Source organism: Ailuropoda melanoleuca, chromosome 15 (assembly GCF_002007445.2).
Source record: "Ailuropoda melanoleuca isolate Jingjing chromosome 15, ASM200744v2, whole genome shotgun sequence".
Taxonomy (NCBI): domain Eukaryota; kingdom Metazoa; phylum Chordata; class Mammalia; order Carnivora; family Ursidae; genus Ailuropoda; species Ailuropoda melanoleuca.
This window is the reverse complement of record NC_048232.1, coordinates 15,297,915-15,317,219: the sequence shown is the minus strand read 5'-3', so window position 1 is coordinate 15,317,219 and position 19,305 is coordinate 15,297,915. Positions and strand designations below refer to the sequence as shown.

Here is a 19,305-nt window from a genome sequence, read left to right as displayed (position 1 = left end):
TTTTTAAAAAGTTTAATTTGATTCTTGTAAGCATCATCCTACTCTCGCTTTTAATAAGATGTCCTTTCTGTGATTTGGCACTGGATTATACCAGTGCGGTACTCAAACAGAAGAGACTTTCACTTAGTAATCGTCTGCACCATTGGACCAAACTTAAGTGTACATACAGATCACGTGGGATCTTGCTAAAACCTACATTCTGATTTAGTTGGTTGGTGGGTCCTGATTCTTCCTTTAAACAAACTCTCAGGTGGTGTTGATGTTGCTGGACCACATATTGTACTTTGAGTACAAAGTTCAGATCTGATTTCATGTAGATCACCTGTGGAGGCAAATGATCTCTCTTCCTTTCCTACTTTCTGAGAAGCAAAAACAAACCAAAAAAAGCAATTTCAGCATAATTCCTTATTGAAAATGTTATGGGTAATAAAACCGAGCCTGAATTTAAGTGCTAATTCATCATCCTAAAGACAGATTCAGAACAGTCGTTTGCCAGAAATGACTGTCGATAGAAACTTGGTATTACGAAAGAGTAAATTGTCAAGGAAGACAATGGGGGTAAGGACAAACGTATAGTCTGCTTAGCTTGACGTGGATTTTTCCTGATTTCTTCTGCTACTCAGTTACTGATCATAGCTTGCTGCTAAAGCTGTGTCTAGAATATTGATACAGACGATCTATATTGTAATAACTCAGCTTGGTGAGATTATGAGAGCCACAAACTCACTGTTTGTCTGACTAGAGACTGACCAATGCTAGAATCTGGCTTGAGAAGCAATGGTAGCGCAGATCTGACTTGTTTGTTCTAGCCTTTCGGTTGGCCGTGAATGCTTGGATGTGTGCCTGATAACATTCATCCCATAGAGGGGCTTGAGGAGCTCAGAACCTCAGGCTGGTGGTCTGTCATCCTCATCCATTAGCTGAGATAGAGCCCCAGGAGAGCACTCTACTTACTATCATGTGATATCTTGCAACACACAATGTTGAACATTGGCTGAAAGATACACACAATAGGAAAGTAAGTTTTCTATTCTCGAGACATTTTTCCCCCTGTCAGTTTCTTCTCTACAGTCTTTCTAGGTCATTCTTTCTTCTTTTTGTCTTGTCTTGCTTCTTCTCAGCAAAAACTCCCTCCAATGTTTTTTTATTTTATTATGTTAGTCACCATACAGTACATTCCTAGTNCCACAGCTTCTTAATCCAGTCATCTGTTGAAGGGCATCTCGGCTCCTTCCATGATTTGGCTATTGTGGACAATGCAGCTATGAACATTGGGGTGCATATGGCCCTTCTCTTTACTACGTCTGTATCTTTGGGGTAAACACCCAGTAGTGCAATGGCTGGGTCATAGGGTAGTTCAATTTTTAACTTTTTAAGGGACCTCCACACTGTTTTCCAGAGTGGCTGTACCAACTTGCATTCCCACCAACAATGTAGGAGGGATCCCCTTTCTCCACATCCTCTCCAACAATTGTTGTTTCTTGCCTTGTCTATCTTTGCCATTCTAACTGGCGTAAGGTGGTATCTCAGTGTGGTTTTGATTTGAATTTCCCTGATGGCTAATGATTTTGAACATTTTTTCATGTGTCTGTTAGCCATTTGTATGTCTTCATTGGAAAAGTGTCTGTTCATATCTTCTGCCCATTTTATGATTTGTTTATTTGTTTCTCGTGTATTGAGTTTGAGAAGTTCTTTGTAGATCTTGGATACCAGTCCTTTATCTGTGGTGTCCTTTGCAAATATATTCTCCCATTCCGTGGGCTGTCTCTTAGTTTTTTTGACTGTTTCCTTGGCTGTGCAGAAGCTCTTTATCCTGATAAAGTCCCATAAGTTCATTTTATCTTTTATTTCTCTTGCCTTTGGAGATGTGTCGTGAAAAAGGTTGCTCTGGCCGATGTCATAGAAGTTGTTGCCTATGTTCTCCTCTAGAATTTTGATGGATTCCTGTCTCACATTGAGGTCTTTCATCCATTTGGAGTTTATTTTTGTGTATGGTGTGAGAGAGTGGTCAAGTTTCATTCTTTTGCATGTAGCTGTCCAATTTTCCCAGCACCGTTTATTAAAGAGACTGTCTTTTTTCCACCAGATGTTTTTTCCTGCTTTGTCAAAGATTAGTTGCCCAAAAAGCCGAGGGTCCATTTCTGGGTTCTCTATTCTGTTCCATCGGTCTGTGTGTCTGTTTTTGTGTACCATGCTGTCTTTGTTATCACAGCTTTGTAGTACAGCTCGAAATATGGCATCGTGATGCCCCCAGCTTTGTTTTTTTTCCTTTTCAATNCCCCCAGCTTTGTTTTTTTTCCTTTTCAATAGTTCCTTGGTGATTTGGGGCCTTTTCTGGTTCCATACAAATTTAAGGGCTATTTGTTCCAGTTCTTTGAAAAACGTCATCGGTATTTTGATTGGGATAGCATTGAAAGTGTAGATTGCTCTGGGTAGCATGGACATTTTAACTATGTTAATTCTTCTGATCCATGAGCATGTAATATTTTTCCATCTTTTTGTGTCTTCAATTTCTTTCAAGAGTGATTTAGAGTTTCTAGAATATAGCTCCTTTATGTCTCTGGTTAATTTAATTCCAAGGTAACGTATGGTTTTTGGTGCTATTGTAAATGGGATGGATTTCCTAATCTCTTTTTCTTCAGTCTCATTATTCGTGTATAGAAATGCAACTAATTTCTGAGCATTGATTTTTGTATCCCGCCACATTACTGAATTGCTCTATAACTTCTAATAGTTTGGGAGTGGATTCTTTTGGGTTTTCCATATAGTAAACTTTCACATTTTTTAAATAGAGGTCTTATAGTTAGACACCTTTTTTTGGTTGTTGCTGTTGAAAATGGCATCCATTTAAAACTTACAGATGTAACCTGGCCGCCTTACCAAAGATAACACCCTCTTAAATTATTTTTTCCTCGATCACTACCTCATTATATGTCTACTTAGTTATTATCTATCTTTCCTTCTTGAATAGAAGGCCCTGAAAGGGAGGAATATTCTCTATGTTTTTCATTGTCCTGCCCCCAACCGCCATGACAGTGTGAGACAATATAGAAGACAGCAAAAATTGTTTGTTGAGTAAATGTTGACTAAGTTGCAGTTCTAAGTTCTAAACTTTTGTTTGCAGGTATAAGGAAACCCTATTGATTTTTGTGTATCTTACCCAGCAACCATTGTATATTTTTGAATGACAAAGATTTTTTTCTCTTTTCTACTGCTGTATTTTTAGTGCCTAGAAGAGAACCTGAAACATTAAAGTGCACACTAAATATTTATCAATGAATGAACCTTTCTGAATATTAATTGACAGCTCTTCTTTTCCAGTCCTTACAACCTTTCCCTCTTTTTCTTGTCTTGTTTCCCTGGAAAACCCTTCAGTGTAATGTGGAACGAAGTGATGAGAGCAGGCTCCCTGTATTGTTTCTGATTGGAAGGAAATGTTTTAAAATTTTTACCTCTGAGTATATTTGCTGTAAGTGTTTGGTAGGCATTTCTTATCCCATTAAGAAAGTTTCCTTCTATTCCTAATTTTCTAAGAGAATTTATGATGAGCAGGTGTTGAGTTTTATCAAAGGCTTTTTCTGCAGTTGTCTTGATTCAGTATATTTTGCATCTATTTTTGTCTCTTAGTTGTGGGTACATGTGCGTGTTCATGTGTATGTGTGTTGAATTTTCTCATTGATCTTCTATTCTTAAACCTTTGTTGGTACAATTTGATTAGAAATTTTACAAATATTTATATATTTTACAAATTGATGGATCCATTTTGCTTATATTTTATTTTCGATTTCTCATCTATATTGTTAGGTTGACCTACACTTTTCTTTCTTTGACTTCCCTTGATTGGCTCTGCTCTCAAGATTATACTAACCTCAAAAGGCTGGAGTCTCACCCTCTTTTCTAATCTTTGTTGTGGTTTGCATAAGATTGAGGTTGGGCCATTGATTCATTGAAGCTTTGGTAGAGTTCCCCTATGAAATCATCTGGTCTCATATTTTGGTTTTGTGTTGTCTGTGCACAACTTTAAAGATTGATTTTTGTCTGATTTAATGGAATTTTTTAGGTTTTTCATTTTTTTCTCCAACTAGTTATATTTTATAGAAAGCTTAGAGTTCAAATTTATTGGCGTAAGGTTTTTAATGGATATCATTAAAATTAAAAAGGTTTAAATGTATCTGAAATTAAGTCCTTTTCTTATTAGTTATATTGCTCATTTAAGCTTTCTTTTATTACTGATCAGTTTTATCAGCAGTTTATATTTTGTTAGTCTTGTCAAAGTAATACCTTTTGATATTTTTTTCTTTTAAAGTACTTTCTACATTTCTATTTCACTGACTTCAGATGTTGTCTTGTTGTTTCTTTACATCCTTTATGTTTTTTTCCTGCTTTGTTTTTCTAACTTTTAGGATTAGGCACCTAACTCATTTTTCTTAATATTTGTTCTTTTATAAGCACTTAAAGCAATTATTTTCCCTCTAAATATTACTTTGACTGCACTCTATAAATTTTAATACACAATGTTTTCACTCTCATTCAGTCCTAACTATAGTCTAATTTCCATTACGACTTTTTATTTAACACATGGTTTATATGGAAAGACATTTTGTTTCCATATTATGGGACCTTTTGTTATCTCTGTTACTATATTCTCATTTTATTCTATAGTCGTCATAGAACATGTTTTTTTAATAGTTTTAATATTTTCTGAGACTTAATTTGTGACCAACAAAATCAATACATTTTAATACATGTTAATGGGAACTTAAAAAGAATAATTGTAGAGAACTTGTAAATTCAAATTACTGGGTGTTATAGAAAGTTTGTTATTGTTTTGTTGTTGCTATAATTGTAATTCACCATCTCATGGGAAACCACAAAAATCATCTGTTTTAGTCCTTAGTATATTTGAAAAATAATTCTATAGGGGACTCTCAGAAACTGCTCCTTCAAAAGTTACTAATTTTTTTTTAGCAACCAAATCCTATAGCCTGTTCTTAGTCTCAGATCTGTGCATTATTTGATACTCATCATCACTCAGTTTCACCCTCTCTTTCATTTTCTCTCTTGACTTTTATGACATGACATTGAACTTGTTTTTATCCTCTTTTCACACTTACTCCTGTGTTTGCTGTTTCCTCTTCCTCTTAATATACACAAAATGCAGGTGTTCCCCTAAGCTTCGGCTGTCATCTCTTCTCTTTCTCTCTATTAATTACCTCCCACATGTTCATTTCTAAACCCCAGTCTAGCGGGGCTTTCAGCTCTTATCATATACACGTAGGTGATTTCCAAGCACAGCCCCAGAGCCTCTTTTGAAGTCCAAACTACAAATTAGCTCCAACAGATAGTTCCACTTTGGTAATACACCATTATGTTAGATTCAATATGCCTAAAAACAAAAATATATTTTTCTGCTGTCCCCAGTTATAATATTGTTATATTATATTGCCATTATATGTTACTGCAGGGTAATTTTCTCAAGCAGATCTGTGGTGATCTAATTTTACCACTTAAAATTCAAGTGTCTTTTTAATATGGTAAAAGATATGTAATATAAAAAATAGTGTTTTACCTATTTTTATGTATACAATTCAGTGGCATTACATACATTTACAGTTCTGTGCAACCATCACTACTATCCTTTTCTTTATTTCTCTTGGATAATTATCTTGGAGGGGAACTTCTGGACCATTAATGGGATGTGTATTTCATTTCATAAGAAACTGTCAAATAATTATTCAAAATGGTCCCATCAGTGTACATTCCCCCCAGAAATATATGAGACTTCTAGTTGCTGTGCATGCTTGCCAACATTTGATCTTGTCAGTCTTTCTTATTTTAGCCATTCTGATGGGTATGAAATGATAACTTACAGTGATATTTAATTTCCATTGTTCTGATGACTCATGACAGAGTACTTTGGACATTCTCATTGGCTATTCACTCAACTTCTTTTAAGAGTCTGTTCAAATTTTTTGTCATTATTAACTTGGTTATCTGTTTTTTCATAGTTTATTTGTAGGAATTCCTTTTATATTCCAGATACAAGTCCCTTGTTAGATATATGCTTTGTAATTCTCTCTTCTCTCCCCCCCACCCCCCGCACAGTCTGTAACTTGCCTATTCATTTTCTTAGTCACATCTTTGAGGAGAAATTTTAATTTTTGATGAACTCGAGTTTGTTAATTTTTTTAATCTTATGGTTAATGCCTTTTGCATTCAATCTAAGAAATATTTGCCTTCCCCAAGGTTTTAGACATTCTCTGTTTTCTTCTAGGAGCTTTATGTTTCTAGCTCTTATGTTTACATCTATAAAGAATGTTAAATTATTTCTGTGTATGGAGAGAGGCAGAGGTTGAGGGTTTTTGTTTTTTTGTTTTTTTTCCTCCATTAGGATATTCAGTTACTGAAGCACCACCTGTTAGAATGACTTTCTTTTCCCCATTGAATTGTCTTGGCAGTGTGGATTGGGTTGTATTGACTGTATGTTTATATATCCAAGCTTATAAAACATTAAGGCCAAGTTCTGAAAGCATTCATTTAGCACCTACATGTTCCAGACTCTATATGTTACTAGTGACAATCATGAAATAGATATTATTTCCTATCTTTCATTCCCCCATGTCTCACAACAACAGAATATAATACAAGTTGAATAGGCCACATTTCTGAACACTAGACTTTATAATTACAAACCCTATATTTATTCTGTCTTTTCAGAAATTAAGTATAGATACCTTTGACTGGCACTTAAACTCTGGCAAAATTAGCCCATCATACTGCTTCGGCTAGGTCTTCTAATGTTTTCCTAAAAGTACTCAGTGTTCTAACCAAACTGGGTCTCACAGTGATTTCTAAATACGCCCACCTCTCTCTGTGTGTGTACTTTTATCAACATGCATTCTCTGCTCACCATTTCTGTACCTTAAATACAGCTGCTGTTTGCATTTCCATCTCATCGAAATCTCTCCATCAAGCTAGTACTGAGCCTCACGATCACATGTGGTACCTCTGCCTCCAAATCTTCTAGCGCTTTCAGAGCTGAGGGCACTTAAGATATTCTGCCTTATAAGATATATTTTTTTCCTGTATTCTAGAATGCCCGATCTTTCCCCCTAGAAAGAAAACTCCGTAAAGTCAGCATATTAATTGTCTTTGTAGCTCATGAATAGGGATTTGAACAAATTTGACTGAAAGAAATTTTTTGAATTCACTCAGTTATTGTAGTTAAAGAAAGTTTTATAAAGAACAGTTTAACCCAGCAGATGTTTTAGGATAATGCCAAAGCTTATTCTACCAATTTAATCTTCCTAAACTCTCCCCCCCCCCAATTAGCACTTTCCAGTTGGAGGATTCTCAGGACTGTAGTAGAGATTTTGTGGAGGTCCGCGAAGGAAACGCCACCGGTCACTTGGTGGGACGATACTGTGGAAATGTCCTCCCCCTCAATTATTCATCCATTGTTGGGCATATCCTGTGGATCAGATTTGTCTCAGATGGCTCAGGCAGTGGCACAGGCTTCCAAGCCACATTTACTAAAAGTAAGTTGCTTCTTTTTTTCTTGAATGTCTTCCAGAAAACATCCTATGAACTAGAAACAATAACAAATTTCTTAGTAACACACAAAGTTAAGACTATTCCTGAACTCTATTCTCCCAGATTTATTGTATTTGTGGAATTACTTAATTTTGAAATTTATTATAAAAACTAAATTACATATGAATGGCCTCTAAGAGTAGGGGAGAGCATTCTCAATGGCTCTAGTATTCTCTTTAAGCTCTAGTTTCTACCTAATGTTATATTAAACTTTTTGTATGATATTTTTTAGAGCCTTCTAATGCATTATAGCTCAGGTTTAGTATATTGATATCAACTGTATTTCATTTGTTCTCATCAACTCTATATTCATCAAATTCAAAACATTTAGTATTAAAGATTGAATTAACTGCTCAGATATAACAAGGTTTTCTTCTAGTAGACTAAATTGTTAAATATTTTTATTTTCTAACTTGACTTTTTCATAATTAGCTATTCTTCATGTGGTTCCAATATGTCAATTTCCCTTATCAAATTTTTAAAAACATGCCCCATTCTTTTGTAAAACAAAGTAAAATAGGTAAACAAAAATTACAGAAGGAGCCTGGTAATACCCCATTGCATGTCCTCAAGTCCCCTGGGGGCTGGGAACCCCTTTTCACATGGGAAGTTATCTCCTCTTTTCACACCATGTAACCTTCTTAGGAGATGAAATTCCATTCACAAAATCACTGTTCTCCAAGGAATTAATATATAGTACAGAAACCAAAAGGGAAGCAATATTTCTTTCAGTGTTCAGAATAGAAATCACAGTCAATTAAAAGTCCATCCTTTTCAATACCCCTTGCCTTTTGTTTCTTTCATTTTATTAAAGAGCTGTTCTAAGTACATCTGATTTACTACTCTGTTTTCCCTCCTAGTTTTTGGCAATGATAATATTGTGGGAACTCATGGGAAAATTGCCTCTCCCTTATGGCCTGGACGTTACCCCCACAACTCCAATTACCAATGGGTAGTAAATGTGAATGCATCTCAAGTTATCCATGGTAGAATCTTGGAGATGGACATTGAAGCAGCACATAGCTGCTATTATGACAAATTAAGGGTAAGTTTCTAAGTACAATCAATATTTATAAATTTTGGTGAATTTTTATTTGCAAAAATAAACCCAAGTTACTGTCTATTCAGGCATTTGCAAATCACATGAAATGGTCTTCCTTAAATCATGATTACCCCTTCTAGGTTACTGATGAAAAGGTAATTCTGGTATTATATTTTTTATCTTTGGATTCTGTATCGAACTTTGCTTTAGCATCATTGTAATTTACCTATTGGGCTTTGTCTATGCATGTGTTTATATCTTAAGTATTTATTATACCTTATATCCCATTTTCTTGTGTATTATGTTAAAAGTTCGAAGGATCATTTTAAAAATAAATAAATAAATAATTGTGGTGGTTATTGCCATTCAGACATTGGTGTTGCATCAATTTCAGAAACACTACCACATTCTTTTTTTTTTTTTTCTCAGTTTTATTCAGGTATATCTGACAAATAAATATTGTGTATATATATAAGATGTACAACTTGATGTTTAAATATATGTATACATTGTGAAATAATCACTACAGTCAAGCTAATTAATATATCTACCACCTTGCATGGTTATCATTTGGATTTTTTTTGTGCATGGTGAGAATATTTAAGATTTACCCTCTTAGCAAGTTTCAAGTATATAATACACACAGTATTACCTATTACAGTATTAGCTCTAGTCACATTGCTGCACATTAGATCTCCAAAATTATTCATCTTGCATAACGGAAACTTTGTAACCTTTGACCAAGATCTCCCTATTTCCCTCTCTTCCCATCCTCTGCAACCATCATTCTACTTTTTCCTTCTATGAGTTTAACTATTCTATCAGATTCTCAAAGACCAGAATTCCATTTCATCATATTCATCTTGGGTCTACAGTGCCTCACATAGAATTCAGTACCTAATAGATGCTCAGTGTGTGTGGAAATCATTATTACATAGTATGAAAAACTTAGCTTATATAGTAGCTTCAGTAGAGAAATTTATAACAATTATAATGAGCTTGTTCCAAATTATTTGGAAGATGAAGGAAAAGATAGGAAATGTGGTTGGATAGCATTCATCCACATGTGCTGAAAAAAAAATGTGCTTCATGCTCTATTTGTAATGATCAAACTGTGTCTCTAAATAGGTAGTTTAATATTTCAAACCAAATGAAAAAATTTATTGAGTGCTTTGAATGTGTGGTGATCACTTGCAAATTGTGATTCTTTTGTTGTTGTCATTAATTCTGCTTTCAGTTACCTGTCCACTTTCATTAAACCTTTCCTCTTTCTTCTTGTTTTCTCCCTTTCTTTCTAATTCCTTTCTTTGAGGCCCCAAAGCATTCAGTAATGTCTATGGTTGTACAGCCATCTTGGTTCCTATTTTTCCACCCCCAAATTTTACTGTAAATCAAATAATGAGCTGTATCACATAGCACTTGTGTATTAACACAATTCTGCAGCAAAGATAAAGTTATTTTAAAACACCTTATGTTTTTGCAATCACATTTTATATTTAATGGTGCTTTGTATTTGGACTTATATATAATGTTTACTTATTTTTTCCCATAATCATGAAATTATAATAACATAAGGAAACCTTTGGTTTTCTTTTTTATGAAGAAAAATAGAGGTAATTGCCTAAATTCAGTGCTTTATTACCAGTTTTTCTTTTTCTTTCTTTCTTTCTTTTTTATATGCAGATTTATGATGGCCGTGGTGTTCATTCCCGCCTGACTGGAACATATTGTGGTACCCAGACCGCAACTTTTAGCTCCTCTGGAAATTCTTTGACATTTCAGTTTTCTTCTGACTCTTCAATCACAGGGAAAGGATTCCTTCTGGAGTGGTTTGCAGTGAATGTCTCTGTTGGACCTTTACCTACTATTGCTACAGGTATGTTTGGTGATAAATGAAATTCAGTTTAGGGGCTGATATGTGTGGGCTAGTCTTTCGAAGGGTCTTACCATAACAGAAGCCAAACATGTAAATGACTAAGAAGGATAAGTACAGCCCTAAAGCCCTTCCTCCATATGTACAGGTATTCTTTTAATTTCATACATACTGCATTTTGTAAAAACTGTACATGTGCTTTTTAAAAATGCTCGTTTCCCATTATATTTTTTATTTTATTTAGGGCTTTGATATCCATGAAGCATTCTACTTATAACTTTCCTTTCTTTCTTTTCTTCTTTCCTTCTTTCCTTCCTTCCTTCCTTCCTTCCTTCCTTCCTTCCTTCCTTCTTTCTTTTTCAAGACAGAGGGCACACAAGGAGGGTGGAGGGGCAGAGAGAGAGAGAATCTGAAACAGGGTCCACACTTAGCATGGAGTCCAATGCAGGGCGCGATCTCATGACCTTGAGATCATGACCTGAACAGAAATCAGGAGTTAGACACTTAACTGACTGAGCCACCTGGGTGCCCCTACTTATAATTTCTAGAGACCCCTTTAGAGATCTCTGAAAATTTGATTTGTAAATACTATACATGCTCCCACACATAAAATACACACATACAACATTATGGATCAACTAGTAGACAGAAGTACCTATGTTTCCTCTATATTTAATTTTAAATGTACGTTCAGAAATGCTTCACTTTCTCCTTAGTTGATTGCAAACCTTCATGTTTCATGGTAAAATTAGCCTAATTGTTAAACTTTTATTTCACTACGTTTAAGACCTCCTTAATTCCCTCAGTAAGCAGAGTTGGGAGAGACTGATTTTTTCTTAATAATTTGTTTAAACAATTTTGAATGACTTTTATGGGTTGACATAAAAGTTTGACAGACATTTCTTGGAGGATATTATCAGTCCTTGGTATACAGTTGACCTTTGAACAACACAAGTTTAAAACTGCATGGGATTTTAAAAAATCCACTTATATGAGAATTTTTTTCAGTAAACACAGTACAGTGCTGTAAATATGTTTTCTCTTCCTCGTGATTTTCTTAGCATTTTCTTTTCTCTAGCTTACTTTATTGTAAGAATACAGCATATAGTACGCATTACGTACAAAATATGTGTTAATTGACTATTTATGTCATCAATAAGACTTGTGGTCAACAGTAGTCTATTAGTAATTAAGTTCTTGGGGAGTCAAGGTTACATGGATTTTTGAGGCACCTGACTGGCTCAGTTGGTAGAGCACATGACTCAATCTCAGGGTCATGAGCTCAAGTCCACATTGAGCATATAGCCTACTTAAAAAAAAAGTTACATGGATTTTTGACTGTGCTGGGAGATGGCACCCCTAAGCCCCTCATTGTTCAAGGGTCAGCTATACCCAATTGAGACACATTATCATAGGTTCTCATTGAAGAATATTCAAACTTTGAACTTGTTCTAAGACTTTGCAGATCCTAAAAGATTAGAATCTATTTGTTTCTAGCTTCTTGGGAATTTGTATTGACAAAGAAAACTGGTAAAGGTATAATTCATACTTGTTTTTATTTAATGGCCCTGGAGTATTCTCTTCTGAGATGTTATTTTCACCTCCCTTACAAGATGCTTCCATAGCATTGAATATGGATTTGTTTCCTAAAATATTAATCTACTTATCTAAGAGCAAAGAATCATCAACAAGATTGCCAAATGTAATTTAGAGCTATCCATTTAATTCCAGAAATCTCTCATAAGTAAACTTGAGTTAAGCTTTTTTGGTATCCACAAATCTCAAGTTAGAAAAGGAATCACTTACTCATGCAAAATATTGTATAAACAAATATAATTTAATACTCAAAAAATGACAAATTCTCTTCTGGTACTTCTGCTCTGTAATTATATGATTTAAGTGGATAAGCAAATGCAATATCATAAATCTTATATTCCTCAATCAAGAACAAAGGAAAAGGAAAGTGAGCAGGTAAGATAATTTTATGATTTACTAGGTATCTAGAACATTCTGAAAGATTTATTAAAACTAAAAAAAAAAGCTTAACATTTTAAAATGTATTAATATATTGAACATTGTACCCTCAGCATTTCTTACACATACATATATTTAGTTTAATTCAATAAACATTTATTGAGGATTTGTTATAGATATATCAAGGTGACTAAGAAACAAAGATATGATCTCAGCTCTCCAGGAGCTTAAAAATAATTGGGAAAAACAAAGCATTCATAGGTCACTTAAATAACAATATAGTAATTAAATTATTTAATGACAAAGCAGGTGGTACAGGCAGAAGAAAAGCAAGCAAAGGAAGTTGAGCTTAATGTGGGCTAGAATCATCTGAAGGAAATTAAAAATGTCAAGTAGGAAAACCTTAGTCAGCATATCAGTCAGGACATACTTAGTTATGCTGCAGTAACAAGCAATTCCAAACTCTGAGTTGCTGAAAAATAATAGTTTTTCTGGTTTGTGCTACACATTCCTTTTAGATTAACTAGGTGCCTTGTCATCAGTATCACTCCATAGCCCAGGCTGCTGGACCTGACATTGTCTGGGGCATTGACTGTGATCATGGCAGGAGGACAGAGAGCCCTGGGATATCTCAGTGTAAAAGTGCTCATCTTAAAAGGGACACAAGTCATTTTGCTCATAAGTCTTTGGCTCAAACTGGTCAAATGGTCTCATTCAACCATAAAAGTATCAGGAAATGTAATTTCACCGTGTGTTTGGAAATGAGGAAAAAATGAGTATTTTATTTAGTGTGACAACTGCCTTTCATAAATTCAAGATAAGAAATATTTCACATAGGGGCGCCTGGGTGGCACAGCGGTTAAGCGTCTGCCTTCAGCTCAGGGCGTGATCCCAGCGATCTGGGATCGAGCCACATCAGGCTCCTCTGCTGGGAGCCTGCTTCTTCCTCTCCCACTCCCCCTGCTTGTGTTCCCTCTCTCGCTGGCTGTCTCTCTCTCTGTCGAATAAATAAATAAAAAATCTTTAAAAAAAAAAAAAAGAAATATTTCACATAGAGGAAAATCTTAACATTTGAAGACGCTGAGTAATATTCGTATCTTTCGCTTGAAAATTGCTTTCATGTGTCTCTTTTTTCTTTACTTCTGTAGCCTATGTGGTAATAGGATAAAGGAATTAAGACCTAGTCCTATAAAAGTTTACACTCACTTCCTGGTGGTCCTAGTAAGATTCAAACATGGACTGATATAAAAGTCATAAACCTCTGGAATGGTGGAATAAGGATCTCTGAAAATCCATTCCTGTGTAAAAACAATGAGAACATTGTCAAAATCAACTTTTGAGAACTCTGGAAATTAATCAAAGCTTGCTATAATCTAAAGAGTGTTTTTTCAGGGATGATGGCTGAATCTCAGTGAAACAGTCAACTTTCTGGCATCATAATTCTCCCTATTTCCATCTCTCCCCTTGTCTCAGTTTTGTAGTTGCCTTTCAGTATCCTCAGAACTTTGGTAGCTGTGAAAACTAGCAGCCTAGCAAGTATTGAAAGGGGTAGAACAGGTCTGGAGCTACAGAAACATCCTATTCCTAAGGAATTGCCATTGTTTGACCTATCTGGCAACTTCCTAGGAGAGCTCCATTCTCAGGACTTGTCTTCATTTGACCTGCCTCAGAGGTTGCTCAGTGCCAATAGCTCTATCCCCAGTGTGTTTATGGAAAAAATTAGTAGCAATTATTTAATGTCACAATTGCATATGGCAGTGATACCAGCTGCAGCTAACAAGAGACTGAATAAAACTGTAAAAAGAAAAATCTGGGGGGTGAGATATCCATAGGGAGCTTTGGAAAACTCTGACATACATCTGGGAATCTAGAAAGCCACACATATGTGCAGGGCTGTGCACATGTCCAAGAAAAGACACAAGAAGGCCCTAATCTCTTACCTCTATATGATCTTGAGGTCTGTGTAAGCAGGAAGCAAAAGTCTAAGGCAGAGTTGTAAACTGCCAGCTAGAGCCTTATAGGCATATCCCAACACACATAGACTTTGAATTAGCTATCATAAATATGTTAAATAGTTAAAAGGAACCATGTCTAAAGAACTAAAGGAAAATATGGGAATAATGTATCACCAAGGAGAAAATATCGAAAAAGTGATAGAAATTACTAAAAGAAAAAAAAAAAACCCAGCCTACTAGAAATTCTGGAGTTGAAATGTATCATAATTGAAATGAAAAATCCCTGGAGAGGCTCAAGGACAGATTTGAGCAGCCAGAAGAAAGAATCAGTGAACTTGAAGATAGGTCAACTGAGATTAGCCTGTCTGTGAGAAAGAAAGAAAAGACTGAAAAATTTTGTTCAGAGCCTCAGAAATTATCAGTTATACTAACATATGTACAGTGAGAGTCCCAGAAGAGGAGGGAAAGGAGAACAAAGAATATTTGAGGAAATAGTATCTGAATACTTCACAAATTTGACAAAAAAATATTAATCTACGCATCCAAGAAGTTCAGTAAATTCCAAATAGGATAAACTCACTGAAACCCACACCTAGACACATCACAAAATATCAAATCTGAGAAAAAGAGGTCATCTTGAAAGGACCAAGAGAAAGTGACCTATCATGTAAAAGGAGTCCTCAATGAGATGAATACCTCCCTTCTCATCAGAGACCATGAAGTCCAGAAAGCAGTGGAATGACATATTCAAAGTGCTGAAATAAAAAGATCGTTCATTAAAAATCTATATCTAGCAAATGTATCCTCCAAACTAAGTAGAAATTAAAACACTCCCAGATAAATGAAAGTTCAGAGATTTTATTGCTAGCAGATCAACTGTACAAGAAATTCTAGTGGGAGGCCTTCAGGCTGAAATGAAAGTACCATAGCATGTTTTCACTACTACTAAACAGTAAGAGAAGGGCATAAGTACGTATGAAGACAATGTAAGTGTATTTTTGTTTGTAGATCTTTTCTTCTGCTTTCTGATTTAAAGACAACTACATCAAGAAATGACTATAAAACTATGTTGATGGGGTTGTAATGTTTAAATATATAATCTTTATGACAATAATAGCATCAAAGGATGGGAGGGTTGGAATGGAATTATATTAGAGCAAAGTTTTGTATACTATTCAAACTACTAAATTAATATCAATCCAAACTACATTTTTGCAAATTAAAAGGCTAATTGTAATCCCTAGAACAACCACTGAGAAAATTACTTAAAAATATATATAGTAAAAAAAAAGAACAAGTGAATTAAAGTGGTATACTGGAAAATATATATTTAGCACTCACTAGGATGATTATAATCAATAAGACAAACAGTAACAAGTGTTGGCAAGGATGTGGAGAAATTGGAACCCTGTGTAAAAATATAAAAAGGTGTAACCATTTTGGAAAACAGTTTAGTAGTTCCTCAAGAATTGAAACCCTGGGTTATCATATGATCCAGCAATTAAATTCCTAGTCATATACCTAATGGCATTGAAAACATATGTCCACACAAAAATTTATACATTCAATGTCCATAGAAGCATTTTTCATAATAGTGAAAAAGCAGAAACAACCCAAATGTCAAACAGTTGATAAAATTTAATGTGTTCTATCCATAGAGTGGAGTACTATTAGCCTTAAAACAAAGAAATGAGTGAATGAAGGGAAATGAAGGAAGTACTGATGTGATGCCTGCTGCAATATGGATGAGCCTTAAAACATGCTAAGTGAATGAAGCTAGCTGCAAAAGCTAATCACATATTGTATGATTATATTTATATGAAATGTCAAGAACAGGCAAAGCCATAGACAGAGACAGAAAGTTGATTCGTGGTCCCCATGGACTGGTAGAGTGGAAAACAAGCAAGCTATCAGTGGTAATGGGTTTAAAGTGTCTTTGGAATGGTGAAAATGTTCTAAAATGATCAATGAGGGTTACAGAACTTTGTGAATATACTAAAACCCACTGAATTGTATATTTTAAAAGGGTTAGTTTTATGAGATCAATAAAACTAATTTTAAACAAACTGAGAAATAAAGGCTGTTGTTATACTTTTCACCAAATTGAAAATTATTTCAAGGTTGCCCAGATATAAATTACATGGTGAATATTTATGCTGAAAAAGTGAAGATTGAAGTCCAGAGGAAACATGAAGAACAGTAACAAGAGAATCATAATAGGGTCTTCTGCATGGACTAACTTCGTACTCAACAGATAACAGACACTAATCAATAAATGGGCCGTGTGGCAAAACTATGGTGATAAAAGCGAATCAAGTGTGTTTTTCTTACACAAAAGACAAATTAAGGGAAATCGCAGCTGTGTGAGTCAGCAGGTTTAATGAAATATTTCTAGATTTCTTTGAGAACTCTGTTTTAATTGGTTGTTTCCTCTCAGTTCAGGGCCGCCACTGTAAAATAAACATGCTAGATTTTCTCCCACCAGAGTTATTTCATAGATGTTGTTTTTTCTGTCAACAGGTGCTTGCGGTGGCTTCCTGAGGACAGGAGATGCGCCCGTCTTTCTCTTCTCCCCAGGCTGGCCCGAGAGCTACAGCAACCACGTGGACTGTATGTGGCTTATTCAGGCTCCAGATGCTACTGTGGAACTCAACATCCTTTCCCTGGACATCGAAGCTCACAGAACATGCGACTATGACAAACTGGTGATAAGAGATGGTGAGAAAGATTGAAACAAAATAAAAAACTACCAAGTTTCAGCCCTAACACATAGTTAGTTACGTTCAGTTACGATAATACTTGTTTGCTGCCTCCATCCGTTTTGTATGGAAGCTCCCAGGTATTATGGTCAATGAAGGCACCCAATAGCAGAATTGGCTACAATTGCTAAAGAATGTAAGAAAAGTATTAAAATTGCCTGTAACAGAGGAATGCACGTATTATGTCAGGGACAGCATTACACTCCTAAGAAAAAGCACTACCTTTGGCTTACATAGGAAGTAATGGTCCAAGTTTCCAGGTGGTGTTGCTTTCGTGTTGAAAGGCATTAGAGATAAATTTTGATATTTTATACCTATGGCTTTAAGATCCAAGTGTGAAGAAGTGTATGTAATTGCAATATATTCAATTCTCTTTGTCTACTGAATCTCTGGGTAGAATAGGCAGAATTAAGGGCTAACATTTTTCACTTTTTCCTCTGTGCACAGGTGTGGTGTTGCTATGCAATGAGTGGAGGATAAGCATAATGCTAATTTACAATATGTACAAAATTGTGCTTCACAATTCACATGGCGGAGCGGTGTTTCTCACAGGGCAAGACCCAGACCAACAGAGTCAGTGTCACCAGGGAACTTGTTAGAAATGCAAATCTTTCAGCCATAACCCAGACCTACTAAAATAAAAACTCTCAGGATGGGTCCTAGATCTGTGATTTAAAAAGCCTTCCATGCAGGGCCGTGTTTAGGGTGAGGAAAGTAAGGCGGGATCATGCAAACTGCAGAGTCAGATTCTGCCTTGGTTTAAAATTTTGATAGTTTGAGCATTTTACATTAAGTTTTAATTTTTTAAAATATTGCACTAAAATATTATTTATCTTGATTTCTAAGGTGTTTGGCCCCTCCTTGAATATTGCCCATGATGCAAGTACTTCACTCGCCTGACCCTTGTCCCTGCCTCCAGGTGATAATGATGGTCCCTAAAGTTTGAACACCACTACTTGCCATGATGCAGACATTGCTACCTCACATGCCTACCTAGACAACAGGGAACATCACTAGGATAGTGTGAAACTGGAGAACAGAGTTAAAGGGGCAGCTACTAGGAAGGCAGGCTCAGTGTTATTTAGCTTCCTGTTTTCTAAGAGATACGGAAGATATAGAATTTTCTATGGACTTCCCAACTGATAGATTTTGGAAATTAATAAAAAATGCTGTAGAGCATTTTGTGGACCAAACAAACATGTGTTTGCTTTTTTCCCATAGGTTACTAGTATGCAAGCTCTTGTCTCCCTTATCCCCTCAACCCTAGACTTTCATGAAGTACTGTCAGGAGATGGCAGAGGGGCTTTATTTTCCTTCCATAGAGGCTGGGCACCAAAACTCAAATCAGCCATACAAATGAGATGAGATGATAAATCTTAACTTTCCTCCCTTTTCTTATCAACCGTCCGCTATTAGCATATTGCCCAGAGAAATTATCATCTTTTCTCACATCAGGGCATTCCTGTGGATGTTAAAATTTAAAACTTTTCATGTAATGATGTGAATGTGTCCTTGCACACATATTCTGAGTGAAGAGAATCTAGTAAAACTTAAAAAAAATATCCTCAGTGGGTAACTCCAGTAATGAAGTAAATTATGGTTTACCTCTTAACATTCACTTTCTATTGAGCTGCTTTTTGTTTCACCAATAATTCTTCAGAAGCCTGAAGCCTGAGAGTTGTTTTCTTCTTCTGTGTGACCTTGCACAAAATACTAAATGGCTCCGCTTCTGTTTTATTGTCTGTGAAAGAGAGACCAATATCTACTTCTTGGAGTGGTTATATCAGGGAACATAATACATGCAAAAGTCCCTAGCGGAAGTCCTGGCATTTTATAGATGTGGAATTCAGAATTGTTTAATTTAGATTTCAATTTACTTTGCTAAATATATTTCTAAAATAGGTTTCATCATGAACTCTTTGTAGACTGGAAGTGTTCTTGCTGAGACATCGAGCTTGGGAGCTCAGCAAATTGACTTATATGCCAAAACAATGGCAGTGTTTTAAATTGGAGCGTGACCTATCCAAAGAGATTTTTATTCACAACATGAGTAGGTACTGAATAGGCTCATTAGTCCCTTATATGTTTCTTTACTCATTCAAGAAGTAG

The 19,305-nt window shown here is 35.4% G+C and overlaps 1 protein-coding gene across 1 annotated transcript in view; it reads left to right on the top strand.

Moving 5' to 3' along the window:
• CUBN (cubilin) overlaps positions 1 to 19,305 on the top strand; it is a 259,861-nt gene that overhangs the window by 145,512 nt on the left and 95,044 nt on the right. The window contains exons 37-40 of the mRNA XM_034644347.1: positions 7,333 to 7,538; positions 8,454 to 8,638; positions 10,319 to 10,511; positions 16,958 to 17,155. Of these exons, the coding sequence (XP_034500238.1) occupies positions 7,333 to 7,538; positions 8,454 to 8,638; positions 10,319 to 10,511; positions 16,958 to 17,155 (782 nt within the window). The remainder of the gene's footprint in view (positions 1 to 7,332; positions 7,539 to 8,453; positions 8,639 to 10,318; positions 10,512 to 16,957; positions 17,156 to 19,305) is intronic.